The following is a 27,105-nucleotide window of genomic DNA, read 5'->3' as shown; positions in this document are numbered from 1 at the left end:
TGGAGATGGGTGGTGCTGTTTTATTTTCAGCTGTGATATGGACAACCAGATGCACAAATAACATTAAAATCCTATTATGGTGAGGACACAACCAGGAGCTCAACAGCAAAGTAATGACTGAGCAACTCCGAGATATATAAGGACTGTATTTTTTCTTGTTTATTTTCATCCTTATTTGACAAACACAAGGCAAAACATCACTGCTACTGATGAGTACATCAAAAACTAAATGTTTATATCAGTCTGGTGATAGCATCAGATGATTTGTGCTAACTTTATCCTGCTCCATGGTGGCTCAAGTACACTGGAGCCTCTCCTCCCCAGTTTACTTTAGGATACTAAAATGCTTTTAGACTTTTTCCCCCAGAAGTTGGATTTTAATAAAAATAAATCTTTGATTATACTACTAAATACTAAGAAAAAACAAAACCCTCCTTATAGCGGATATTTGGATTAAAGGTCCTGTTCTCTTTTTCCTGCCTCCTTCTGTGCTCAGGTCATTAATTTGGTGACTTATTACCAGAAGTGCTGCTCTGTCTATGGCAAAGTTTAGCAAATAATGACCGAGGGGTATAAACAGTGGGGGTTTGGCCACCTATTCCACACAGATCCTGCATGCTGCAGGCAAATTACATTGATGAACTCTTCCTGAAAAGTGCTTTTTTTGAAAGAGCCTTGGAGACAGGGATTGCTGGTGATCTGCTGTGCAGAAACAGTTAAAGTGCAGCCACAGCTTAGGGCAGGAGGAGCCTGTTCTGAATGCTGATGTGAACCATGAAAGAAAGGCAGCTCCAAGGATCTGTAACTGAGTACTTCCTGGTGTGAGCATTGCTTGACTCAATTTTATGCTTCTGTTCTCCATTAATAAAATTGAGGATTATCCATTCTTTGAAAACCTTGTTAGTTAAATGTTGTGAGGCTTCCAGCAGGTAATGATGAGAAATGCAATCCAAAAGGAAAAGAACACCAACTAATAGTAATAATAAAACAAAAAAAGCCCCAAGGCATATATTCAAGTGCTCTGGTTTCACTACAACAGGCATTGGGAAATTCCTGCTGCCTGGTAAAGCATGAGTCTGATATTGGTGAATTTCTGAGTATTTGAGGGTATAAATCATAGAATCCTGGAATGTTTTGGGTTGAAACGGACCTTAAAGATTACCCATTTCCAACCCTCTGACATGGGCAAGGACATCTTCCACTAGATCTCCTCAAGAATACAAAAAAGTATTTGAGTTCACTTAGCTAAGAATCAGAACTAGTAATTCCTGTTACCACCTCATTGATGCTGTACTTTGATTGTTTCTGCACAGTAAAGAACAAAATGCAAGTGGGCACATGTCCTTTGCACTGTGCTGATGGATCTATCATAAGTGTTGCTTCAGTCACTGGAGTTAGAAAAAGAGGCAGTTAGAGGGAGAGGGGGAAACCATTTAAAAAAAAAAAAAAGGTAAGTGGGTTTTTTTCAATTCCCTTTTTACAAATATGGTTTGAAACCAGAACGAACAGCTATGGTAAGTTTTAATTTCTGCTGATAAAATACCAATGCAGCCCATTTTACTCAAGCAGTGTCCACAGCTACTTACAGAACAATACAAGTTTTTGCTGTTCACAGACTGCATTTTTCTGCTCAGCTCTGTGGGCAATAGGTCACATCATCTAGGTTGGCATGGCATTTTTGGAGTAGCATGGTGCTCAGCTTTTAACTTCTTTGCAGATAGTAGATTTTCAAAAGTTTTTTATACGCCTTTTAATTTTAGGATTGTACTCACTCTTTCATGCTTAAATGTCTTTCCTTAATAAGACTTAATGATTCCTTTCAACTGGATTCCTAAATTAACATTTGCATTACCACTGTATTTATTCCTAAACTAAGATCTGCCTCCTTTTCTCACTTCAACATATGGGTATCAAACCACGGCAGTCACAAGCTGCCAATTTAGCCTATGCCTTAGTGTTCCTGAGATGGAGCATATCTGCCATGTGTGACAGCCCATTCTCAGCCATCTCTGTTACCAAATCCAGTAGTGGGAAAGCAAATTCATCTTGCCTAGTGGTTCTGAGGTCCCTCTTCATGGCATTATGCTGAAGCAGGAAGGATAACATCCATCCTTGGATGATGGCAGAAAAGAAGGTCAGTGAGGATCTGTGCTGTCCCCATGGGTCCTGGCAAAGTGATTCTATCCTTGTGGTCAACTGCTAGTGCTGCTAGCACTGCTGCACCCAGGTAGCTGAGGCATCTTGGCTGCTGTCATGAGGGGAATATCCCCAGAATTCTGAACCCAGTGTGAGGCCCCAGGCTGGCACAAGATCTAAACACTGTGGCCCAAGGGAGTTTGCATGGACAGTGTGAGCATTTTAAATCCTGGGAGTCATAGAATCACAGAATAGTTTGGGCTGTGTGGAACCTTAAAGACCATCTCATTCCACCCCCTGCCATGGGCAGAAACACCTTCCACTAGACCAGTTAGCTCAGAACCACCCCCAACCTGGCCTTGAACACTTCCAGGGATGGGACACCCACAGCTTCTCTGTGTAATCTGTGCCAAGGCCTCCCCACCTTTATAGGGAAGAATTTCTTCCTAATATCCTAATATCTAATCCTGCCCTCTTGTCAGTATGAAGTCATTCCCCCCTCTATGCCCTTGCCCAAAGTCCCTCTCCAGCTCTGCTGCAATGCAGGTAATAAACTGGATGAGTCTGCTTGGAAAACAGTAAAGATGTGCCAAAGGTGCCATGGGAACTTCACTTGGGAGCTGCAGTTAAGCTCAGGTTCTCACCCCTGCTCCCTGCATCCTTTCTCAACGGATTGCCACTAGTCATGGAATCTTATAATAGAATCACAGAATGGTTACTGTTGGATCATGTAGTTCCAACCTTCCTGCCATGGGGTTCCAACCCCCACTAGATCACTAATCCTCATCAGCTCAAAAGAAAATGAGTCAGGGTGGGCAGGTACTGCTCAGTTTCAATGCTGGGTTGGTCTCACCTCTTGATCAGTGGTTCACTCACCACCATTGATTCTTTAGCAAGTGGCTGATAGGTGCTGACAGACCTGAATGCATTGTGCAGCAAATCAGCTTGATAAAGAGCAGCTAGTTTATTTCTTATTTGCAGTAGATTAAATGTACTAAAACTAATTGTGCCACACCCCTGTTCCCCTGGCAGGCAGAGAAAAGCATGTTCCTCCATGCTTCTGTAAAGCACCACTGACATTGTGCAATCACCTCGGTGACTGAGAGGACATTTGAGCCTCCAGAAATAAGAGGTGTGATTGCATCTTGGAAAACTGGCTCTGAATCCTCCCAGTGTGGTGATGTGAAAACAATCCGTTGGTAAAATGTACTGTAGCCTGGGGGGTCTTGGGAGAGGAGCTACAGTGCCCCTGAGCTTGGTGTTTGTGAGGCTGCACCTTGAATCCTGTGTTCAGTTTTGGGCTGCTCACAGAATGAAAGACATTGAGGTGCTGGAGTGTGTCCAGGGAAGGGCAGTGGAGCTAGGGAAGGTCTGGAGCACAAGTCTGATAAGGAGCTGATGAGGGAGCTGAGAGGGCTCAGCCTGGAGAAGAGGAGGCTCAGGGGGCTGCTATTGCTCTGTACAGCCCCCTGACAGGAGGGTAGAGCCAGGTGAGGTTGGGCTCTGCTCCCAAGTAACAAGTGATAGGATGAAACAGCCTCAGGTTGTGCCAAGGGGCATTTCAATTAGATAGGGAAATTTCTTCAACAGGGAAAATTTCTTCACAGAAAGGACTATCAAGCACTGGTACAGGCTGCCCAGGAAAGTGGTGATGTCAGCATCCCAGAAGTGGTTAAAAAATGCACTTGGGGATGTGGTTTAGTGGTGGAATGGGCAGTGTTAGCTTAATTGTTGCAATTTATGATCTTAGAGGCCTTTTCCAACCTAAATTATTCTATGATTCTGAGGACTTTAATGCTCAGCTTAAGGTTTAAACCATGCAAGAACATTTTAGATGAAAGGAACCATCTGAACCCCCTCTTAGGAGCTGGACCAAGATCCCTTCCAGAGGCTTGGGGACAGCAGCAGCTCTTGTGCCAAGGCTGGGCTGCAAGGCAGTGAGGCTGGTTTCTGTACCTTCTGCCTCTTCATGCCAGGCTGGACTCAGACTCCTGGTTACACAGTGCTTGTTTAAACTCTAATAATCAATAATGCAGCATGGGGCCCAGTAGCAAAGTCAACATAAAGTTACAGCTCCAGAACAGTGGAGGGCTACACAAATGGGATTGCACAGCAAAAATAGGAGACTTAAAATGTTAATTATTTGGTTTCTGATGCTATCTGGTTCTGAGGCAATGTGGAGGTTTCAAACAGACTGTGGATGATGGCCTCATCCTCCACCTAGAGGAAGAAAACCATGGAAGTCTATTTGAAGGATTTGAGCTCTGGTGCAAATGACATCTATTGGCAAGTATAGTTGAGGTCTGTGGTCATTGGAAAGGAAATATGGAAATGATCTATGGAGCGTGAATGCCACTCCAGCCATCTGAGAGATCCTCAGTGAGAGATCAGTCTGAGACAGACAGCTGAAAGACCCAAAGCTTTGTACTGCTGGTACATGGTAGGAATTCACAAGGGAAAAGAGATTGTGACCAGCAGCATGGTGCTGTGCCAACCATGCAGATCCCAACCCTTCCGCCAGGAGACCATGCTGGGTTTGCTCTCCCACTCCATGGGTCTTTTGCTCAGCAATGAGGGAGGGGTTAATGTCTTGGAAGAGGCAGGAATGAGGCAGGAACAAGGCAGGGAACATCTGCTCAGGGCCATTGGAGGCACAGCCTGGTACTATGTGCAAAGACCACTGAGCCCACAGGATGCTTGTGAAGGTGTCAAGCCCACCCAAGACATGGAGTTTTCCATGTCAACCTGCATGGTGCTCCCTCCCTCCTCACCCCCAACAGCCACACCTGGCTTATGGCACCAGGTTACCAAAGGAATGCAAAATCTGCCTAGAAAAGCCAAATTATTTTTGCCATTAGATAACTAGGATTGGTCCCCAGCCAGGACCTATGTCCTAGAGCTAAAAGAGCTGGAGCACTTACTCATCCTGGAGAGAAGCCAAGGCATGGTGCAAGCCCTGAGTGAGTGGGGTGGGACACATTATAAGGAAATAATAGCAGAGCAAACAGTGCAAGTTGGAGTAGAGGAAGAAGAAGCAAGATGGGAGAGCTTTGTGTCCGCTCCGTTCTGGTGACTGGCGCCAACCGGGGCCTCGGCATGGGATTTGTCCAGCATTTCCTGAGGATGCCGAAACCACCACAGTGGATCTTTGCAACCTGTCGGGACCGCAAGGGACAGCGAGCACAGGTGAGGCCAGGCTGGGAGGCAGTGGCTGTGCTGGGGAAGAGGAGCATTCAGTGCCATTGGGAGATTGGAAGAGGAACAGGGTTTGCAAAGGTCTGGAGCTGAAGCCAGGCACCTGCAGAACAGGTCAGCTGGGCATTGTGCCTAGGATGCATGGAGGGGACAGAGGTACGTGGTGTGTGCAGGAGGTGTGGAGTGTTCCCCATGAATGGGGATCAGGGCAGCTGCAGCAGGAGGCTGGGCATGAGGAGATGTAGGGATGCAGCTGGAGGGACACAGGCTTTGGCTGACTTTGCTGGGTGAGCCTTGGCACAGCTCTTCCAGCCTGTTGGTAGGAACGTCATGATGCCTCTTGCAGGAGTTACAGAAGTTAGCCTCCAAACATCCCAACGTGGTCATCATCGCTCTCGGTAGGTTCCCTCTCACCCCAGTTCCTCTGGCGAATGCCTGGGCACTCATCACAGCCCTGGGAGCTCCACACTGGAGGCAGCTGTGTGGGGCACCTCCCTGGGGGGACACAGGGGACCCCAAAGCACCACAGGGACACTGACCTCCAGTGTGTTGGCCCTGCAGAAGTTGCCAACCCTGCCAGCATCAAGGCAGCTGCAGCCAAGGTTGAGGAGCACCTGGGGGGCTCTGGGCTGAACCTCCTCATCAACAATGCTGGAATGGTCAAGTCTAAGACGCTTGATGCTGAAACATTGGAGGACATGACCGAGACTTACACCACCAATACAACTGGGCCCATGCTCATGGGCCAGGTGAGTTTCCTGCACTATAGCGCAGCTCCAGAAGGATCCCTTCCCGTGTGTGTAAGCTGGGCATCCTAGAATAACCAGTAGAAGAGGTTCCTGTCACTGCTCTGGTGCCAAATGGTCTCTCAGGTGATGAGAAGCTCATGGAGCCACAGGCTGGAGCTCAGTAGGAGCTGGAGCCTGGCAGGGAAGAGGAGGGAGGATGCCCCAGTGCTGGTGTCAACATTGCCCACTGTGGAAGCTGCTGTTCCCCTGCCCTGTGCCATGTCTGTGTGTGCTCCTGTCCCCTCTGTGTCCTCGCAGGTTTTCCTGCCCTTGCTGAAGAAGGCTGCCCAGGAGAGCCCAGGTTCAGGGCTGAGCTGCAGCAAGGCTGCCATCGTCAACATTTCCAGCATTGGAGGCTCCATTGCTTCTTCCTTTGGCTGGGACCAGATGCAAGTTGTCTCGTACCGCTGCAGCAAGGTACTGTCCCACATCCTGAGGACAAATTCACTTCTTCTGCCTTCCCCCAGCTGTGGCTCCCCTTGCGATCCACCCATCGCCCCCCACCTCCATCCCCTCCCTGTCTCCACACAGGCTGCTCTGAACATGCTGACCAAGTGCCAGTCCCTGGCATACCGCGAGCACGGTATCCTCTGTGTCGCTCTACACCCCGGGTGGGTGCAAACCGAACTGGGCGGTGCTACCGGATACACGGTAGGAATTCCCCTGGGGCGGAGCTCCTGTGCTGATTTTCCATGGGTGGGAGTTGCTGTCCTGATCCCCTGCCCATGACATCCCTGCCTGCCTGATTGCTGCTGAGGCAGCTGCCCAGGTTCTGGTCCTGGTTGTTGGGTGCTGTCATCCTCTTGGTTCCCTGCTTGGCCCGTCTGTCCTGGCTGCTGAATTTTCAGCTTTCCCTTCTGCCATGGAGTGTATCCTTCCCCCAGCCTTGGCTGTGCCTGGGCCTGAGGCACCACTGCCTCTCTCCTTCTGTCCCACAGCCCCCTCTGACAGTGGATGAGAGCGTGCAAGGGATGCTGAAAGTCCTCTCCTCCATCTCCGAGAAGGACACGGGCGCCTTCCTGGACTGGGAAGGAAAGGTTGTACCCTGGTGAGACACCAGTTCAGCATCCTGGCAGCAGGACCCTGTGACACTGCTCCCCCCTGTCCTACATCCTCAATAAACTCCTGCCGAGAGACCCCAGCTCTGTTGTGTTTGCCAGCTCAAGGGACAACCCCTTCCCAGATATCCCATTCGCTCATCCTGGGATGAGGTGGTGCACACAGCTACCCTTGACCCACAGCTGTCACTGGCATCGCCATGAGTGCCAACCTGCAGATCCCATGGCACTGTGACTGCCCTCTGGACACCTCTCCTCCAGGAGGCAGGGGAGAAGCCAGTGAGAGAGATATTCCGAGCCCCTGCAGGTCTGGCATTCCTCTGCCCAGGCTGGTGTGCCCGAGGGGCTGGGGGTGACAGGGACCAGCTGCCCTCTCCCCTCAGCTGGGGGATGCCTGGTCACAGGTGGGACAGAGGGACACACAGTGCTCGGGCAGAGCACAGGGATCCTGTGCCAGGCTTGGACAGTGGGGTTTGAGACTGTGTGTGGAGATGGAGCAGAGAGGCATCAGCTGCCAGAGTTTATAGACATGAGGGTACAGAGGGACCACAGAGCACACATGGGGTGGGGAAAAGGGAGAGGAGCTGCTTCCCAAGCCCTTCTCTTCTTGCAGCTTTGCAGCCAAGCACCTCATCATGATATTCTGAGTAGCCTGGAAGACATACAGCCCTGCCAGCATGACCTGGGGTGTGAGTGGGCAGGAGAGGGGACATTTCCCAGGCAGAAAATGGCAGTGGAGGTGGGAAGTGGGACTCAGTCCTGGGACAAAGCATCAGCAGGACACTCCTGAAAGGCTCAGTCCCAGCTGCTGCTGTCCTCGTCTCTGTGCCTCCTCCTGGGAGAACCAGGCAGGGGTGAGTGGCTGGGGCAGGGGGTGTCCCATGGGCTCCCTCCCTCCAATGCCTGGCACAGCATCTCCAGCAGCTCCCCTGGCACCTCACCTTGCTTGGCTGCTATGGGTACATGTGAGCCTCTGGCAGCTCAAGGCACACCGTGATGGAGCCAGTTTGGTGGAGATGTTGATGACAGCTGCCCTGCTGCAGCTCACACCCTCCCTCCCTTGGCCACCTGCTCCAGGAGCAGCACAAATTCCTGCTTCAGGGACACAGATGATGCATTAGGATGTGACAAGCCTGCAGCTTGTGTCTTGCTGGAGTGCAAGGCCTGCAGCTGCTGATGTGCTGGCCATGCAGGTGCCCATCTTTCTGCCAGGAGACTGGATGTTATGACCTCCTCTAATCATGAAAGAGCAATGATACCTCGGTGTGAATAAATGGAAGGCACCCTGAGGTTTAATTATTCCCTGAAATGAGATTAAAACCAAATTCGATTATATGTTGATACCAAAAAATTGATTTATTTGATTTAACAGTAAAAGAGACAAAGAGAAAAAAGAGATAAGGAAAATATGGGAAAAGAGATGGTAGGAAGGCAGGGACAGAATGAGTGACAGAGTAAGTAGAAACATGTCACCACTCCATGGGTCCTAGCCACCTTTCACTGCTCCCCTCCATGTAGTCTTCTTGGTGGGGACTCTCCCCCGCTGAAAGTATGGAATGCAATGGACTGGGTTAGGGTTTGGGTAGGTGGGAACACTCAGGGGCCTCCCCAGGGGGAAGGCAACTCTGACACTGTGTCTTGCAAGGCTCTGGGCCAGTTGGCATCATTTTGCATCATGTGCAGTGCTCTGGTGCAGGGTCTGGGGAACTCTTGAGAGGCCTTTGATGGGCCATGACAGCCCCTCAGCTGCCCCTCATGTGAATGTCCCATTGATGTGGCTTTCCCGTGGTGGGGAGCCCTGCAGCTGAGCCAGTGTGCACAGCAGAGGATGGGCATTCACTGCCTGTGACCAGAGGTTATGACACACACCAAAACCAATCCTCTTCCTCCCTGGCCTGGGAGGCAGTTCTGTGCAAACCCAGCAACAGATAAGAATGGTGTGGTGGCCTTCACCCTGAAGCTGCAGGGCCTGGCTCTCACGTGAATGCTCTCCTAGCCTTATCCATTACCTCCCAGACAAGAGATGCTTTGAACTATAGTGTCACTTTTAATCTGAAAAAGCCTTGGGCAGTTGAACTCACAGCTCAGGGTTTCAGTCAGGAGGCCCATTCAGGGTGGTCTTCGGTGGTCTTCAGTGAAGCTTGGTTATACAGTTCTGCCAAAATAGGAAAAAGTCTTTTCTGACAATGTGTAAGCTGTGAATTATAGCATTTCAGTCTGTGACACTGGATCCAGTAGGTTTGCTACCCTCCATGGGTGTTTTGTTTCACTTGACAATAGAGGAATGGGCATTGGCTTGGAGCAGGCAAGAGGAGGGCTGAGGGTGTCTGCTCATGGCCATGTGAGGAATGTCCTGGCTTAGGGGATCTGGGAAGGAGGATGAGATCAGCCTGTCATCAGAGCTGTGTGCTCTGATGAGGAAAGCCCTTCTTGTGAGGCTGTCAAGCCCACGTGAGCCATGGAGATTCGAGATTCCCTCCACATGCTGCTCCCTCCTTGCTCACCCCAACAGCCCTACCTGGCTTATGGCACCAGGCATCCCAAGAACAGCAGAATTTGCCCATAATTGCCAAATAACTTTTGCACTTTGGAAACAAGGAGTGGCTCCCAGCTGGGATCTATGTCCTGCTGTTCAAAGAGTTGGAGCAGCTGAATCTAGATCCAAGGGTTGGTGTAAACACTTAGTGGGTGTGGTGTCTATGGAAAATGCTATAAGAGAACGATTGGAGAGCTGAGCAAACAGTGCAAACTGGAGCAGAGAACAAGCAGCATGGCAGGACTCCATCCCCGCTCCGTTCTGGTGACTGGGGCCAACCGGGGCATCGGCCTGGGGCTCGTCCAGCATTTCCTGAAGATGCCAAACCCACCACAGTGGATCTTTGCAACCTGTCGAGACCCCAAGGGACAGGGAGCTCAGGTGAGGACAGGCTGGGAGGCAGTGGCTGTGCAGGGGGAAAGGAGCACTTGGTGCCAGTGGGAGATTGGAAGAGGAGCAGGGTATGCAAGGGGCTGGAGCTGCAGCCAGGCACCTGCAGAACAGGTCAGCTGGGCTGGGACACTGTGGGAGCAACTGTGCCTGGGATGCGTGGAGGGGACAGAGGTACATGGTGTGTGCAGGAGGTGTGGAGTGTTCCCCATGCATGGGGATCAGGGCAGCTGCAGCAGGGGGCTGGGCACGAGGAGATGCAGGGGTGCAGCTGGAGGGACACAGGCTTTGGCTGGCTTTGCTGGGTGAGCCTTGGCACAGCTCTTCCAGCCTGTTGGTGCCAATGTCATGATGCCTCTTGCAGGAGTTACAGAAGTTGGCCTCCAAACATCCCAACGTGGTCATCATCGCTCTCGGTAGGTTCCCTCTCACCCCAGTTCCTCTGGGGAATGCCTGGGCACTCATCACAGCCCTGGGAGCTCCACACGGGAGGCAGCTGTGTGGGGCACCTCCCTGGGGGGACACAGGGGACCCCAAAGCACCACAGGGACACTGACCTCCAGTGTGTTGGCCCTGCAGAAGTCACTGACCTCGCCAGCATCAAGGCAGCTGCAGCCAAGGTTGGGGAGCACCTGGGGGGCTCTGGGCTGAACCTCCTCATCAACAATGCTGGAATCTGCAGGATTGTGACACATGAAGAGGAAACAGCAGAGAACATGGCCGAGGTTTATGCCACCAATACAACCTCGGCCCTGCTGATGGGCCAGGTGAGTTCCCTGCACTGTAGCACAGCTCCACAAGGATCCATTCCTGGTTCCGCAAGCTGAGCACCATAGGGGTGTGAAGGGCCAGTGGGAAGCACACCTGTCACTGCTCTGGTGCCCAACGGGCTTTCAGTTGATGAGAAGCTCATGGAGCCATGGGCTGGAGCTCAGCAGGAGCTGGAGCCAGGCAGGGAAGAGGAGGGAGCTTGCCCCAGTGCTGGTGTCAACATTGCCCACTGTGGAAGGAGCTGCTCCTCTGCCCTGTGCCATGTCTATGTGTGCTCCTGTCCCCTCTGTGTCCTTGTAGGTTTTCCTGCCCTTGCTGAAGAAGGCTGCCCAGGAGAGCCCAGGCTCAGGGATGAGCTGCAGCAAGGCTGCCATCATCAACATGTCCAGCGAGGGCGGCTCCATCACTTCTCCTGCTGGCTGGGACTTAATGAACATCCCCTCGTACCGCTGCAGCAAGGTATTGTCACACATGATGGGGGCAAATTTGCTTCCCCTGCCCTGCCCAGCCATGGGTTCCCTTGCAATGGGTCCCTTGCAATCCCCCTTCCACTGCCACCACTATCCCCTCCCTTTCTCCCCACAGGCTGCTATGAATATGCTGACCAAGTTACAGTCCCTGCGCTACAAGGAGCACGGCATCCTCTGCGTCGCTATCAACCCTGGCTGGGTGCAAACAGACTTGGGCAGTGCTGCTGGATACACGGTAGGAATTCCACCAGGGTGGGTCTGTCAGAGCTCCTGTGCTGATTTTCCATGGGTGGAAGTTGCTGTCCTGATCCCCTCACCCATGACATCCCTCCCTGCCCAATTGCTGCTGAGCAACTGCCCTTGTCCTGGTCCTGGCTGCTGCATGTTCCCCCCCGCTCAGTTCCCTGCCCTACCCATCTGTCCTGGGTGTTCAAGGTTTTCAGCTTTCCCCTCTGCCATGGAGTGTCTCCTTCCCCCACACTTTGGCTGCTCCAGAACCTCAGACATTGCTGCCTCTCTCCTTCTATCCAACAGCCCCCTCTGACAGTGGATGACAGTGTGCCAGGAATGCTGAAGGTCTTCTCCTCCTTCTCTGAGAAGGACACGGGCACCTTCCGGGACTGGGAAGGAAAGGTCCTACCCTGGTGAGACACCAGTTCAGCATCCTGGCAGCAGGACCCTGTGACACTGCTACCCCCTGTCCTACATCCTCAATAAACTTCTGCTGAGAACCCCCAGCTCTGTTGTGCTTTGCCAGCTCAAGGGACAGCCCCTTCCCAGATACCCCACTCCTCATCCTGGGATGAGGTGGTGCCCACAGCTACCTCTGACCCACAGCTGTCACTGGCATCCCCACGAGTGACAACCTGCAGGTCCCATGGCACTGTGACTGCCCTCTGGACACCTCTCCTCCAGGAGGCACTGGAGAAGCCAGAGCCAATCCCCTCTCCTGAGAGGAGAGAGATATTCTGAGCCCCTGCAGGTCTGGCATTCCCCTGCCCAGGCTGGTGTGCCCGAGGGGCTGGGGGTGACAGGGACCAGCTGCCCTCTCCCCTCAGCTGGGGCATGCCTGGTCACAGGTGGGACAGAGGGACACACAGTGCTTGGGCAGAGCACAGGGGTCCTGTGCCAGGCTAGGACAGTGGGGTTTGGGACTGTATGTGGAGATGGAGCAGAGAGGCATCAGCGGGCAGAGGTCACAGACATGGGGGTACAGAGGGACCACAGAGCATACATGGGGTGGGGAAGGGGAGAGGAGCTGCTTCCCAAGCCCTTCTCTTCTTAAAGCTCTGCAGCCAAGAACCTCATCATCATATTCTGGGTAGCCTGGAAGAGGCACAACCCTGCCAGCACAACCTGGGGTGTGGGTGGGCAGGAGAGGGGACATTTCCCCAGGCAGAAAATGGCAGTGAAGGTGGGAAGTGGGACTCAGTCCTGGGACAAAGCATCAGCAGGACACTCCTGAAAGGCTCAGTCCCAGCTGCTGCTGTCCTGGTCTCTGTGCCTCCTCCTGGGAGAACCAGGCAGGGGGTGGGTGGCTGGGGCAGGGGGTGTCCCATGGGCTCCCTCCCTCCAATGCCTGGCACAGCATCTCCAGCAGCTCCCCTGGCACCTCACCTTGCTTGGCTGCTATGGGTATATGTGAGCCTCTGGCAGCCCAAGGCACAGCCTCATGGAGCCCAGTTTGGTGGAGATATTGATGACAGCTGCCCTGCTGCAGCTCACACCCTCCCTGCCTTGGCCACCTGCTCCAGAAGCAGCACAAATTCCTGCTTCAGGGACACAGATGCTGCACTAAGATGTGACAAGCCTGCAGCTTGTGTCTTGCTGGAGTGCAAGGCCTGCAGCTGCTGATGTGCTGGCCATGCAGGTGCCCATCCTTCTGACAGGACACTCAATCCACTGGGTTTGCTTCCCTCATGTCTGCTTTGTTGCACTTGACAGTTGGGGAATGGGCATTGGCTTGGAGCAGGCAAGAACAAAGCAGAGAGTGTTTGCTCATGGCCATGTGAGGAATGTCCTGGCTCAGGGGATCCAGAAAAGGGGATGAGATCAGCCTGAGTTCTAAGAGTTGTGGGGGTCCAATGGGGAAAGCCCTTCTAGTGAAGGTGTCAAGCCCACCTGAGCCATGGAGCTTCCCACATCCCCTCCACATACTGCTCCCTCCCTTCTAACGCAAACCATCCTCTCCTGGCTTATGGCAGCATGTTTCCCAAAGCCAGCAGAATTTGCCTGGAAATGCCAAGTGGTTTTTGCCTCTTGGAAACAAGGACTGACTGGCTGCCAGGGCCTGTGTCCTGGAGTTCAAAGATTTGGAGCAGTTGCTCTTCCTGGAACCAAGGCTGGCGTAAGCACTGCGTTGGTGTGGTCTCCATTGTTGGGGAAGATGAAATAGGAAAGCCTTATGAATATGATTACATGGCAAAAGATGCTGAAAACAAGCTCATAGTTACTGAACAACTAGAAAACAATGGTATAGCCGACTGAAGGTAATCCCCCTTCTTGATGAAACGATACCCTCTGCCTGCAGGCAGGTCCAAGGGTCAAAGCAGACCCTGCTCGCTCGGCAGTTTTTATGGTTTAAAATATAACCCCATATGGTAATGCGATGATTCTTATAGGTTGTATGTAAATGTTGTAGGATTTGTAGCTTGTTCTAGATTGGTTAATGAGAATTAGAATATTCAACACAGAAGATGATTTATTGTATTGTAAATGGCAGCTCGCGCTCTTGCATCTCTCTCTCTCTCTGTCTTGCTTCTCTCACCTGCTTTGAGCTGCGTCTGGCACCTCTTGGGAGGTCTCCTACACCCACACCCTTTCGTAATAAACCCCCATGCTCTAAAACCTGACTTCAGAGATCTCTCCTCTCCATCCCGTCCTCGTAACCAAATCCTACAGAATTCAATCCAACAGTCCATGCAAAATATTGTAAGAAAACGTTGGAGAGCTGAGCAACAGTGCAAACTGGAGCAGAGAACAAGCAGCATGACAGGACTCCATCCCCGCTCCGTTCTGGTGACTGGGGCCAACCGGGGCATTGGCCTGGGGTTTGTCCAGCATTTCCTGAGGATGCCAAAACCACCACAGTGGATCTTTGCAACCTGTCGAGACCCCAAGGGACAGGGAGCACAGGTGAGGCCAGGCTGGGAGGCAGTGGCTGTGCAGGGGGAAAGGAGCACTCAGTGCCAGTGGAAGATTGGAAGAGGAACAGGGTTTGCAAGGGGCTGGAGCTGCAGCCAGGCACCTGCAGAACAGGTCAGCTGGGCTGGAACACTGTGAGAGCAACTGTGCCTGGGATGCACGGAGGTGTGGAGTGTTCCCCATGCATGGGGATCAGGGCAGCTGGAGCAGGGGGCTGGGCACGAGGAGATGCAGGGGTGCAGCTGGAGGGACACAGGCTTTGGCTGGCTTTGCTGGGTGAGCCTTGGCACAGCTCTTCCAGCCTGTTGGTGCCAATGTCATGATGCCTCTTGCAGGAGTTACAGAAGTTGGCCTCCAAACATCCCAATGTGGTCATCATCGCTCTCGGTAGGTTCCCTCTCACCCCAGTTCCTCTGGGGAATGCCTGGGCACTCATCACAGCCCTGGGAGCTCCACACGGGAGGCAGCTGTGTGGGGCACCTCCCTGGGGGGACAGAGAGGACCCCAAAGCACCACAGGGACACTGACCTCCAGTGTGTTGGCCCTGCAGAAGTCACTGACCTCGCCAGCATCAAGGCAGCTGCAGCCAAGGTTGAGGAGCGCCTGGGGGGCTCTGGGCTGAACCTCCTCATCAATAACACTGGAATGGTCAAGTCTAAGATGCTTGATGCTGAAACATCAGAGGACATGACCATAATTTACACCACCAACACAGTTGGACCCCTGCTGATGGACCAGGTGAGTCCCCCTCACCCTCCGCATGAGATCAGCTCTTGTGAGAATCCCTTCTCACAGCGCTGGCTCCCCAAAGCTGGGGCATTTCACAGGGTCCTGGCTCTCCTTGCTCCCTTATGGGCTTTCACTTGATGAGAAGCTTGGGGAGCCATGACTGGAGCTCAGGAGCTGGAGCCTGGTAAGCTGGTATAATGGGAAGAGGAGGGAGGATGCCCCAGTACTGGTGTCAACATTGCCCACTGTGGAAGCTGCTGCTCCCCTGTCCTGTGCCATGTCTGTGTGTGCTCCTGTCCCCTCTGTGTCCTCGCAGGTTTTCCTGCCCTTGCTGAAGCAGGCTGCCCAGGGCAGCCCAGGCTCAGGGCTGAGCTGCAGCAAGGCTGCCATCATCAACATATCCAGCTCGGCAGGCTCCATTGAGAATGTCTTTATATGGGAAAAGTCTCCCATTGTCTCATATCGCTGCAGCAAGGTTTGTGCTCTTCCCAATATGAGTCCCACCAGCTTTTCTCAGCAAACAGCTCCCCAACCCCTCCAGTGTCTCCTCCCTGGGTTCCTGAAACTCACTGTGCTGTCATTGAGATCCTGTCTTTCACTGCACCCAAGTCATGGCACATTGTTTTACCTGGTCCTAGGTGAGATCTGCACACGTCCCTTGCAGCCCACATTCCCCTCCCACCTCCATCCCCTCCCAGTCTCCCCACAGGCTGCTCTGAACATGCTGACCAAGTGCCAGTCCTTGGGGTACCGGGAGCACGGCATCCTCTGTGTTGCTCTCCACCCTGGCTGGGTGCACACCGAGTTGGGGACCTTAGGCTCATATAGGGTAAGAGATTTCCTGGCCACAGTCTGGAACAACCTTGTTATTTGGGAATGCAGAACTTCCTGGGGACTGAACAGTCTGTGGCTTGCTGAGCTGTGTGGGAGCTCCAGGGCAGATTCCCTGGAGGAACTTTCCTATGAGGGAGGGAGATAAGCATCTGGGAAGTCTCCTTGCCAGCCTCTGGCCTCTCCTCACTCCTGCCAGAGAGCCCTGAGTCTTGAGCAATGCTTTGTTCCAGGGCACATCTTGGTCTGACCTTGGGCACAGAACTGTTTCTCCCTCTGTCCCACAGCCCCCTCTGACAGTGGATGAGAGTGTGCAAGGGATGCTGAAGGTCCTCTCCTCCCTCTCTGATAAAGATACTGGCATCTTACTGGACTGGGAAGGAAAGGTCATACCCTGGTGAGACACCAGTTCAGCATCCTGGCAGCAGGACCCTAAGACACTGCTCCCCCCATCCAACATCCTCAATAAACTTCTGCTGAGAACCCCCAGCTCTGTTGTGCTTTGCCAGCTCAAGGGACAGCCCCTTCCCAGATATCCCACTCCTCATCCTGGCATGAGGTGGTGCTCACAGCTACCCTTGACCCACAGCTGTCACTGGCATCGCCATGAGTGACAACCTGCAGGTCCCATGGCACTGTGACTGCCCTCTGGACACCTCTCCTCCAGGAGGCACTGGAGAAGCCAGAGCAGATCTCCTCTCCTGAGAGGAGAGAGATCTTCAGATCCCCTGCAGGTCTGGCATTCCCCTGCCCAGGCTGGTGAGCCTGAGGGGCTGGGGGTGACAGGGACCAGCTGCCCTCTCCCCTCAGCTGGGGGATGCCAGGCACAGCTCAATGGAGCCCAGTTTGGTGGAGATGTTGATGACAGCTGCCCTGCTGCAGATTACACCCTCCCTCCCTTGGCCACCTGCTCCAGGAGCAGCACAAATTCCTGCTTCAGGGACACAGATGCTGCACTAAGATGTGACAAGCCTGCAGCTTGTGTCTTGCTGGAGTGCAAGGCCTGCAGCTGCTGATGTGCTAGCCATGCAGGTGCCCATCCCTCTGACAAGATACTGCATCCACTAGATTTTCTTCTCTCTGTGGGTGCTTTGTTTCAGCTGACAGTCAGGGAATGGGTATTGGCTTGGAGCAGGACAGAACAAAGCAGAGAGTGTCTGCTCATGGCCATGTGAGGAATGTCCTGGCTCAGGGGACCCGGAAAGGGGAATGAGATCACCCTGTTCCCAGAGTTGTGTGGGTCCAATGAGGAAAGCCCTTCTTGTGAGGCTGTCAAGCCCATGTGTGCCATGGAGCTTCCCACATCCCCTCCACATGCTGCTCCCTCCCTTCTCACACAAAACATCCTCTCCTGGCTTATGGCAGCATGTTTCCCAAGGACAGCAGAATTTGCCTGATAGCACCAAGTGGCTTTTGCACTTTGGAAACAAGGACTGGCTCCCAGCCAGGGTCTATGTCCTGGAGTTTGAAGGGCTGGAGCAGTTGCTCTTCCTTCAGCCAAGGGTTGGCGTAAACACTTAGTGGGTGTGGTGTCCACGGGACACACTATAAAAAAACATTAGAGAGCTGAGTAAACAGCAGGACCTGGAGCAGAGGAGAACAAGCAGCATGGCAGAGCTCAGTGTCCGCTCCGTTCTGGTGACTGGGGCCAACCGAGGCATTGGCCTGGGACTCGTCCAGCATTTCCTGAAGATGCCAAAACCACCACAGTGGATCTTTGCAACCTGTCGAGACCCCAAGGGACAGCGAGCACAGGTGAGGCCAGGCTGGGAGGCAGTGGCTGTGCTGGGGGGACAGGAGCACTTGCTGCCAGTGGCAGACTGGCTCAGGGAGGTGGTTTGCAAGGGTCTGGAGCTGCAGCCAGGCACCTGCAGAACAGGCCATCAGGGCTGGGACACTGTGGGAGCAACTGTGCCTGGGATGCATGGAGGGGACAGAGGTACATGGTGTGTGCAGGAGGTGTGGAGTGTTCCCCATGAATGGGGATCAGGGCAGCTGCAGCAGGAGGCTGGGCATGAGGAGATGCAGGGGTGCAGCTGGAGGGACACAGGCTTTGGCTGGCTTTGCTGGGTAAGCCTTGGCACAGCTCTTCCAGCCTGTTGGTGCCAATGTCATGATGCCTCTTGCAGGAGTTACAGAAGTTGGCCTCCAAACATCCCAACGTGGTCATCATCGCTCTCGGTAGGTTCCCTCTCACCCCAGTTCCTCTGGGGAATGCCTGGGCACTCATCACAGCCCTGGGAGCTCCACACGGGAGGCAGCTGTGTGGGGCACCTCCCTGGGGGGACAGAGAGGACCCCAAAGCACCACAGGGACACTGACCTCCAGTGTGTTGGCCCTGCAGAAGTCACTGACCTCGCCAGCATCAAGGCAGCTGCAGCCAAGGTTGGGGAGCACCTGGGGGGCTCTGGGCTGAACCTCCTCATCAACAATGCTGGAATAGTCAAGCCTAACATGATTGATGCTGAAACATTGGAGGACATGACTGAGATTTACACCACCAACACAATTGGGCCCCTGCTGATGGGCCAGGTGAGTTTTCTGCACTATAGTGCAGCTCCAGAAGGATCCCTTCCCATGTCTGTAAGCTGAACATCCTAGAAGCACCAGTGGGAGAGGTTCCAGTCACATCTCTGTTGCCCAGCAGGCTCTCAGTAAAAGAGAAGTTCATGTAGCCGTGGGATGGAGCTCAGCAGGAGCTGGAGCCTGGCAGGGAAGAGGAGGGAGCATGCCCCAGTGCTGGGGTCAATATTGCCCACTGTTGAAGGAGCTGCTCTTCTGCCCTGTGCCATGTCTGTGTGTGCTCCTGTCCCCTCTGCATCCTTGTAGGCATTCCTGCCCTTGCTGAAGAAGGCTGCCCAGGAGAGCCCTGGTTCAGGGCTGAGCTGCAGCAAAGCAGCCATTGCCAACATGTCCAGCATTGGTGGCTCCATCACTTTTCCCTTTGGTTGGGACATGGTACATGCTACATCGTACCGCTGCAGCAAGGTACTTTGATTCCTCTGCCCTGCCCCAACCATGGGTCCCCTTGCAATCCTCCTTCCCCTTCCACCTCCATACCCCCCCTATTTCCCCACAGGCTGCTCTGAACATGCTGACCAAGTGCCAGTCCCTGGCGTACCGGGAGCACGGCATCCTCTGCGTCGCTCTCCACCCTGGCTGGGTGCAAACCGACTTGGGAGGTGCTGCTGGACACACGGTAGGAATTCCCACAGGTTGTGTCTATATCAGAGCTCCTGTGCTGATTATCCATGGGTGGGAGATGCTGTCCTGATCCTCTGCCAAGGACTTCCCTGCCTGCCTGATTGCTGCTGGGGCAGCTGCCCCTGTCCTGGTCCTGGGTGCTGGGTGCTGTCATCCTCTTGGTTCCTCACTTGGCACCTCTGTCCTGGCTGCTGAGTTTTCAGCTTTCCCCTCTGCCATGGAGTGTATCCTTCCCCCAGCCTTGCTTGCTCCAGAATCTCAGACGTCGCTGTACCTCTCCTTCTGTCCCACAGCCCCCTCTGACAGTGGATGAGAGCGTGCAAGGGATGCTGAAAGTCCTCTCCTCCATCTCTGAGAAGGACACGGGTGCCTTCCTGGACTGGGAAGGAAAGGTCATACCCTGGTGAGACACCAGTTCAGCATCCTGGCAGCAGGACCCTGTGACACTGCTCCCCCCTGTCCTACATCCTCAATAAACTTCTGCTGAGAACCCCCAGCTCTGTTGTGCTTTGCCAGCTCAAGGGACAGCCCCTTCCCAGATATCCCACTCCTCATCCCGGGATGAGGTGGTGCTCACAGCTACCCTTGACCCACAGCTGTCACTGGCATCCCCATGAGTGACAACCTGCAGGTCCCATGGCACTGTGACTGCCCTCTGGACACCTCTCCTCCAGGAGGCACTGGAGAAGCCAGAGCCAATCCCCTCTCCTGAGAGGAGAGAGATCTTCCGAGCCCCTGCAGGTCTGGCTTTCCCCTGCCCAGGCTGGTGTGCCCGAGGGGCTGGGGGTGACAGGGACCAGCTGCCCTCTCCCCTCAGCTGGGGCATGCCTGGTCACAGGTGGGACAGAGGGACACACAGCATTCAGGCAGAGCACAGGGGTCCTGTGCCAGGCTAGGACAGTGGGGTTTGAGACTGTGTGTGGAGATGGAGCAGAGAGGCATCAGCGGCCAGAGTTTACAGACATGAGGGTACAGGGGGACCACAGAGCACACATGTTGTTTGGAAGGGGAGAGGAGCTGCTTCCCAAGCTCTTCTCTTTTGGAAGTTCTGCAGCCAAGAACCTCATCATCATATTCTGGGTAGCCTGGAAGAGGCACAACCCTGCCAGCACAACCTGGGGTGTGAGTGGGCAGGAGAGGGGACATTTCCCCGGGCAGAAAATGGCAGTGAAGGTGGGAAGTGGGACTCAGTCCTGGGACAAAGCATCAGCAGGACACTCCTGAAAGGCTCAGTCCCAGCTGCTGCTGTCCTGGTCTGTGTGCCTCCTCCTGGGAGAACCAGGCAGGGGTGAGTGGCTGGGGCAGGGGGTGTCCCATGGGCTCCCTCCCTCCAATGCCTGGCACAGCATCTCCAGCAGCTCCCCTGGCACCTCACCTTGCTTGGCTGCTATGGGTACATGTGAGCCTCTGGCAGCTCAAGGCACAGCCTGATGGAGCCAGTTTGGTGGAGATGTTGATGACAGCTGCCCTGCTGCAGCTCACACCCTCCCTCCCTTGGCCACCTGCTCCAGGAGCAGCACAAATTCCTGCTTCAGGGACACAGATGCTGCACTAAGATGTGACAAGCCTGCAGCTTGTGTCTTGCTGGAGTGCAAGGCCTGCAGCTGCTGATGTGCTGGCCATGCAGGTGCCCATCTTTCTGACAGGACACTGCATCCACTAGATTTTCTTCTCTGTTTCAGCTTTGTTTTAGCTGACAGTCAGGGAATGGGTATTGGCTTGGAGCAGGACAGAACAAAGCAGAGAGTGTCTGCTCATGGCCATGTGAGGAATGTCCTGGCTCAGGGGACCCGGAAAGGGGAATGAGATCAGCCAGACTTCCCAGAGTTGTGTGGGTTCAATGAGGAAAGCCCTTCTTGTGAAGGTGTCAAGCCCATGTGAACCCTGAAACTTCCCACATCCCCTCCATATGCTGCTCCCTCCCTCCTCATGCACAATATCCTCTCCTGGCTTATGGCAGCATGTTTCCCAAGGCCAGCAGAATTTGCCTGATAGCACCAAGCAATTTTTGCCCTTTGGAAGAGGACTCCCTGCTAGCATCTTTTTCCTGGGCTGGAGCAGTTGCTCCTCCTGGATCCAAGGGTTAGTGTAAACCCTGTGTGGGTGGGGCTGTCCATGCAAAATGCCATAAGGAAATATTAGGGAGCTGGGCAAACAGCAGGAGCTGGAGCAGAGGAGGACAAGCACCATGGCAGAGCTCAGTGTCCGCTCCGTTCTGGTGACTGGGGCCAACCGGGGCATCGGCCTGGGGTTTGTCCAACATTTACTGAAGATGCCAAAACCACCACAGTGGATCTTTGCAGGCTGTCGAGACCCCAAGGGAGAGCGAGCACAGGTGAGGCCAGGCTGGGAGCAGTGGCTGTGCTGGGGACAGGAGCACTTGGTGCCAGGGGAAGATTGGATCAGGGAGGGGGTTTGCAAGGGGCTGCAGCTGCAGCCAGGCACCTGCAGAACAAGTCAGCTGGGCTGGGACACCATGGGACCAGTTGTGCATGGAATGTGTGGAGGGGACAGCGGTACTTGGTCATGGAGTGCTCCCCATCCACTGGGTTCAGGGCAGCCTGAGCAGGGGGCTTGTAAACAGTAGTGCAGGAATGCAGCCAGATCAATGTGGGCTTTACCTGGGAAAGGCTGAGCCTCTGCACAGCCCCTCCAGCCTCTCCATGCCTACACAGTGCCTTCTCTTGCAGGAGTTACAGAATTTGGCCTCCAAGCACCCCAACATCATCATCATCCCGCTCGGTAGGTGCCCCGAGGTGGGGATCCTTTGCCCCAGTTCCTCTGGCAAATGCCCAGGCTGAGCACACCCTGGGAGTCCTGTGCTGGGAGGGAGTGGTGCCAATGGGCTGGGGCCTGCAGGGCCATCGGGCACTGCTGTCTCTGGGGGAACAGAGGGGACTCCCCCATGGGGATATATGGGCACTGACCTCCCCTGTGTTGGCTCTGCAGAAGTTGCCAACCCTGCCAGCATCAAGGCAGCTGCAGCCAAGGTTGAGGAGCACCTGGGGGGCTCTGGGCTGAACCTCCTCATCAACAACGCTGGAATGGCAAAGCCAACTTCCCTTGATAAAGAGACTCTGGAGGACATGACTGAGGTTTACACCACCAACACTGTTGGGCCCCTGCTGATGGGCCAGGTGAGACCCTCATCTAAGCTGGGCTGTCCTGGGGGAGCATGAAGGCCCAGTGGGAGAGGTTCCTGCCTCCACTCTGGTTACCAATGGGCTCTCAGTTGATGAGAAGCTCATGGAGCCATGGGCTGGAGCTCAGGAGCTGGAGCCTGCAGGGAAGAGGAGGGAGCATGTGCCAGTGCTGGTGTCAACATTGCCCACTGTGGAAGGAGCTGTTCTCCTGCCCTGTGCTCCTGTCCCCTCTGTGTCCTCACAGGCATTCCTGCCCTTGCTGAAGAAGGCTGCCCAGGGGAGCCCAGGCTCAGGGCTGAGCTGCAGCAAGGCTGCCATTGTCAACATGTCCAGCTATGCAGGCTCCATTGAGGATGTCTATGTATGGGATTTTGGACAAGTTGTTTCATACCGCTGCAGCAAGGTACTGCCAGATTGCACTGGGGTTGAGCCCAGACATTTTCCCCTTCAAATGATCACACTGCTTTCCAACCTCCCACTCAGTTTGTGCCCCTCTCTACACTGTGACTGAACTCCTGCGAGTCCCAGGGTACCTCTCACAGCACAGTTATGTGCCTGACCCTGGGTCCTACCTCAGAGGGACATGATGGGATGAGATCTTGACTTGGCATCCACACAGGGATAGTGAGGCAGCATCATGTACCCTGGGAAGTGGCTCCCACTGCCCTATCCCTGCCCTAGCTGTGGGGTCTGCACATGTCTCCTTGCAGCCCCCTTCCCCTCCCACCTCCATCCCCTCCCTGTCTGCCCACAGGCTGCTCTGAACATGCTGACCAAGTGCCAGTCCCTGGCATACCGTGAGCACGGCATCCTCTGTGTCACTTTCCACCCCGGCTGGGTGCAAACTGACATGGGACGCGGAGGATCATTTAAGGTAAGAGATCTCCTGGCCATGGTCTGAAAGAACCTCATCATTTAGGAATGAGAGTTTGCTGGGGTCTCATGCTGGGCTGTGTGAGAGCTCCTGGGAAGATACTATGGAGGCGTAGGAGAGGAGATGAGGACTGGGAACACTTCTTTCCTGGAGCAATGATCTGTTCCAGGGCAGATACTGGCCCGACCTTGAACGCAGAACTATTTCTCCCTCTGCCCCACAGCCTCCCCTGACAGTGGATGACAGTGTGCAAGGGATGCTGAAGGTGCTGTCTTCCATCTCTGAGAAGGAGACTGGGGCTTTCCTGGACTGGGAAGGGAAAGTCTTACCCTGGTGAGATGCTGGTTCAGGATTCTGACTGTGAGGACCTTTGCTGCTGCACCATGTTGTGCCTGTCTCTTAGTAAATGAGTGTCCACAAACAATAAAGTAGTACTGTGTGAGCCTCCTCCCTTTGGTCTTCTATTAACTACCTGTAATACAGTGCTGTATAGTCCTGTAACAGTCCTCACTGGTGCTTTGAGAGACCTTCTCAGTTATTTCCGCATATCATTGAGCTAGGTTGGTCTGAATATTTGTTCTTCTCTAACCTGGGACCTTGCTACCATTCTGGTAGGAATTTGTCCCTGGGCTCATCCCAGAGCTCTCCCTCAGAATGGCAGCACCACCTTGCAATGACTCAGGCACCCTTTCCAGTGAGTCCTTCCTCATTTGTCAGTTTGAAGTCCAAGCAGAGCACTGCTCATTGTTAGCTCCTCTACCACAGAGGTCAGGAAGACAAAACCTGCCAGGATCCTCCTGGCTTGCTTATGCCCTGCTGTGTTCCTTCAGAAGAGATCAAGGTAGTTTAAAACACCCATGAAGTCCAGGGCTTGCAAATGGGAAGTCTGTAAGTGCAATCTGGAGCCCTCTCAGGGGTGGGAAAACTATTCTGTGTTCCTGTTAAACCTTGTCCCTACCTCCTCTTGGTGGCTGTGCTCCCCTGTTCCGAGCTGGTGTGTGGAGGCAGGATAGGCTCTTGGTGTTGTGCACAGTTCCACGGGGCACATGTGGCACTGGAGGCTCCACGATGAGCAGAGATGTCCACAGGTCCTCTAGGACTCACTGTGAGGCTGATGGGGTGGGGTGAGGGACCTAATGGGTGCACCAGGGATCCCCCACTGCACATCCCTGGTGTATGGAGGGATGGGGAGGTCGCAGCAGTGGGATGGTACCCAGGGGGCTGTGGGCTGCCCAGGATGTGGAGCAGGGAGGTCTCACCCCCACTGAGTCCTTTCTTCTCCACCAGCACTGAGCCCAGCCTACACCAGAGCCAGGAATGGTAAAAGCAGCTCTGGAGTCACCAAAGCACAGTTTGAAGATATGAAATTGAGGAGGAAACATACAGAGGGATCAGGATCAGGCAGGGAGGTGGCAGTGGGACCCTAGGGATGATGGATGACAGGGGCCAGGGACATTCTGGATTACCCAGACCTCCCTGACTGGATCCTGGATCCTTCCCACAGCACCTCTAAACTCCCCATGGAGATCCTTGGGCCATTTGTTCTATTTTTAACCAAATTCCCTCGAATTTGTTTTATCACACACGATGCAAAAAAGTTAATTAATTCCTCACCTCTTGTATCACTTAGATTTAGCTGAAATTATTATAACCCTGACTTTGCTCTGTTACAGGATGATGACCCCACTGCATAAAGCCCCTCATCAGCACTGTCCTTTGCAACAGTCTCATTTCCTGTGTGCCATCCCAGCACTGCCAGAGTTTTGCACAACTAAGGGCCCCATTCCAGATTGCCAAGGCTCTGGGCAGCAGCATACGAGTTCATTTGTAGCCTCCTTAATAAAACAGGATTTGTTGGCCAGGCAGTGCTGGGTGTCCATGCCAGAGGGAGGGGACAGCGCAGGGACTTTCCTCCCCGTGGTCCCAGCGTGTGGCAGGACCCGGCAGGTGGCAGGATCTCATCTGCTGTGATCGTATAGTGGTCAGTACTCTGCGTTGTGGCCGCAGCAACCTCGGTTCGAATCCGAGTCACAGCAACTTTTGTCAGGAGCTGGGAGAAAGGCAGCGGTGAGGGGGTTGGTTTGCAAAGATGCTGTGCCCTGGGAGGGGACCACAAGCTTGGTTGGTCCGAGATGGACCAGACTCACACCAACAGTGATTTCCCGACCTGGAAATCCCACCAGGGTCTCTCCAGTGACAGTTCTGGGAAAGTGCTCCAGCTTCTTCATTTCCCGGGAAAATTGAGAATTTTGAGGAATTTGCCCAGCCTTCCACATTCCACTTCCTGTTAGTTTTGCACAAAGAGGACCAGAAGACGCTGTGGCTGCCTTGCAGTGAGAGGAGGTGGCAGACAGCAGCTTGCTCAGCTCTTACCCCCCAGGGCATGAAGCATCTGTTGCAGCAAAAGAAAAATCAACCTGATGAAAGCAAGGCACTCCCTGCTCCAGGGAGACAGGATTTTGGTTACAGGACCTCCAGGAATGCTTCCACAGCAGAGGGGAAGGCTGAGGGGTGACCCTGACAAACTGCAGGTTTGGGAAGCTGAGGTCTCACTGGCACCAAGAAGGAGGTGGAGATTTCTGGATGCACCAGGAGAGGCTTCAGCCTGGGGAAGCCTCTTAAACTGTCAGCTTTACCTTTCTGGAGCCTTAATGGAGTCATCCTGTTAGCTTGGACTTGGTGCCCTCTCCTGACAGCCGTGCAGAACTCACTCTGGTGGGCAGCTCTCAAAAGAGAAATTACGTAAGGTGTGGCACAGGCTGGTGGTGAAGAACGCACCACCCAAGCAGTGGGTCACAACTCACCCCTGTGAGGGCATCTGAAAGCAGCAGAAGGCTGCAGCACTCAGCCAGATGGGTTCAGGTGTCTGCAGGGCTTGTGCTGGGGAAAAGAAAGATTTTTTTTTATTGCACAAAATAAATTTATTTTCTTTTGTATCTTATCCAGAGCAAGAAATGGAGAAAAAATAATTTCACATTTACTTTTAGGATTTGCAGTTTATAGGGCACTACTTACACACGTTCACACTCCTCCAACATTCATTTACTGAAAACACATATTGCTTTACTCAGGGAAAGCTCAAAAAGCATTTTTCCCTCCTAAAAATAATACAGAAGGAAGAGAAGCCTCCTGTGTTCCAGTGTGTGCCCATGGCCTCTGGTCCTGGCACTGGGCACCACCTGGCTTCCCTCCCAGCAGAGATGCTCCAGTCCCTTCAGTATCTTCTTGAGGTTGTCATGCAGAAAAAACAATTACCAGCAGGAACCCAACCTTTGGGAACACAGCTTAAAGTCAGTTTGGGCACCCGAGCAACCTTCACTGCAGGAAGGAGCAGGGGAGACAATCATCCCCTACTTCTTCCCTGCCTCAGCTGTCCCAGGAGGGACTGTCCCGGCAAGAGAAGGTGCCGCTCCTGCCCACGGGCTCCTAAAGGATAAAGCCACCGCCTGAACAGGGGCTTGAACCCTGGACCCTCAGATTAAAAGTCTGATGCTCTCCCAACTGAGCTATCCAGGCTCACATTTGGGCTCCGGGGGGCATGTCCGTCATAGGCAGGGGCGACCCTGCTTTGCTGCAGCATTGGAGGGACAACGTGGGGACCCACTTGGATGTTTTCCACACCCACGGCACCCCAACGAGGCTGCCGGCGCACTCCAGACCGAACCCCCGGGTTCTGGGCATCTCCCTGGGCACTGATCGGCACAGGGATGCGCCCTGGGAAGATGCCGGTGCCGCAGGGATGCGCAGGCAGGCAGCGGAGCAGGATGCTGCGGGAGCTGCTGTAAAACCTCCGCCGCTCTCAGAGGGAGGCAGGAGGGACCCGCCGGGGACAGGAG

The 27,105-nt window shown here is 53.9% G+C and overlaps 5 protein-coding genes and 2 non-coding genes across 7 annotated transcripts; 6 read left to right on the top strand and 1 right to left on the bottom strand.

The window, feature by feature from the left end:
* Nucleotides 1–5,023: 5,023 nt before the first annotated feature.
* On the top strand, nt 5,024–7,260 carry LOC146432167 (uncharacterized). Its single transcript, XM_085071632.1, has 6 exons — nt 5,024–5,322; nt 5,678–5,729; nt 5,893–6,080; nt 6,378–6,536; nt 6,651–6,770; nt 7,058–7,260. The coding sequence occupies exons 1-6, from the start codon at nt 5,176–5,178 to the stop codon at nt 7,169–7,171; spliced, it is 780 nt and encodes a 259-aa protein (XP_084927758.1). The 5' UTR covers nt 5,024–5,175; the 3' UTR covers nt 7,172–7,260.
* Nucleotides 7,261–9,882: 2,622 nt separating this feature from the next.
* On the top strand, nt 9,883–12,081 carry LOC146432166 (uncharacterized). The gene is made up of 6 exons (XM_085071634.1): nt 9,883–10,094; nt 10,468–10,519; nt 10,683–10,870; nt 11,175–11,333; nt 11,460–11,579; nt 11,879–12,081. Exons 1-6 carry the CDS (start codon nt 9,948–9,950, stop codon nt 11,990–11,992), a joined length of 780 nt encoding a protein of 259 aa, XP_084927760.1. The 5' UTR covers nt 9,883–9,947; the 3' UTR covers nt 11,993–12,081.
* Nucleotides 12,082–14,061: 1,980 nt separating this feature from the next.
* LOC146432165 (uncharacterized) lies at nt 14,062–16,537 on the top strand. Its single transcript, XM_085071629.1, has 6 exons — nt 14,062–14,479; nt 14,824–14,875; nt 15,039–15,226; nt 15,534–15,692; nt 15,927–16,046; nt 16,336–16,537. Exons 1-6 carry the CDS (start codon nt 14,264–14,266, stop codon nt 16,447–16,449), a joined length of 849 nt encoding a protein of 282 aa, XP_084927755.1. The 5' UTR covers nt 14,062–14,263; the 3' UTR covers nt 16,450–16,537.
* Nucleotides 16,538–17,531: 994 nt separating this feature from the next.
* Nucleotides 17,532–19,748, top strand: LOC146432164 (uncharacterized). Its single transcript, XM_085071630.1, has 6 exons — nt 17,532–17,803; nt 18,178–18,229; nt 18,393–18,580; nt 18,878–19,036; nt 19,128–19,247; nt 19,546–19,748. The coding sequence occupies exons 1-6, from the start codon at nt 17,657–17,659 to the stop codon at nt 19,657–19,659; spliced, it is 780 nt and encodes a 259-aa protein (XP_084927756.1). The 5' UTR covers nt 17,532–17,656; the 3' UTR covers nt 19,660–19,748.
* A 1,626-nt stretch (nt 19,749–21,374) lies between these two features.
* LOC146432163 (uncharacterized) lies at nt 21,375–23,716 on the top strand. The gene is made up of 6 exons (XM_085071633.1): nt 21,375–21,587; nt 21,943–21,994; nt 22,202–22,389; nt 22,640–22,798; nt 23,150–23,269; nt 23,493–23,716. Exons 1-6 carry the CDS (start codon nt 21,441–21,443, stop codon nt 23,604–23,606), a joined length of 780 nt encoding a protein of 259 aa, XP_084927759.1. The 5' UTR covers nt 21,375–21,440; the 3' UTR covers nt 23,607–23,716.
* A 1,517-nt stretch (nt 23,717–25,233) lies between these two features.
* Nucleotides 25,234–25,305, top strand: TRNAH-GUG (transfer RNA histidin (anticodon GUG)). The gene has a single exon. It is a non-coding gene; the product is annotated as a tRNA-His (tRNA).
* Nucleotides 25,306–26,712: 1,407 nt separating this feature from the next.
* Nucleotides 26,713–26,785, bottom strand: TRNAK-UUU (transfer RNA lysine (anticodon UUU)). The gene has a single exon. It is a non-coding gene; the product is annotated as a tRNA-Lys (tRNA).
* Between the last annotated feature and the right edge of the window lie 320 nt (nt 26,786–27,105).

This window comes from Lichenostomus cassidix, chromosome 11 (assembly GCF_008360975.1).
Source record: "Lichenostomus cassidix isolate B80296 chromosome 11, HeHo_3.0, whole genome shotgun sequence".
Taxonomy (NCBI): domain Eukaryota; kingdom Metazoa; phylum Chordata; class Aves; order Passeriformes; family Meliphagidae; genus Lichenostomus; species Lichenostomus cassidix.
Note: the sequence above shows the minus strand (reverse complement) of the source record. Positions and strands in the feature narration are given on the sequence as shown.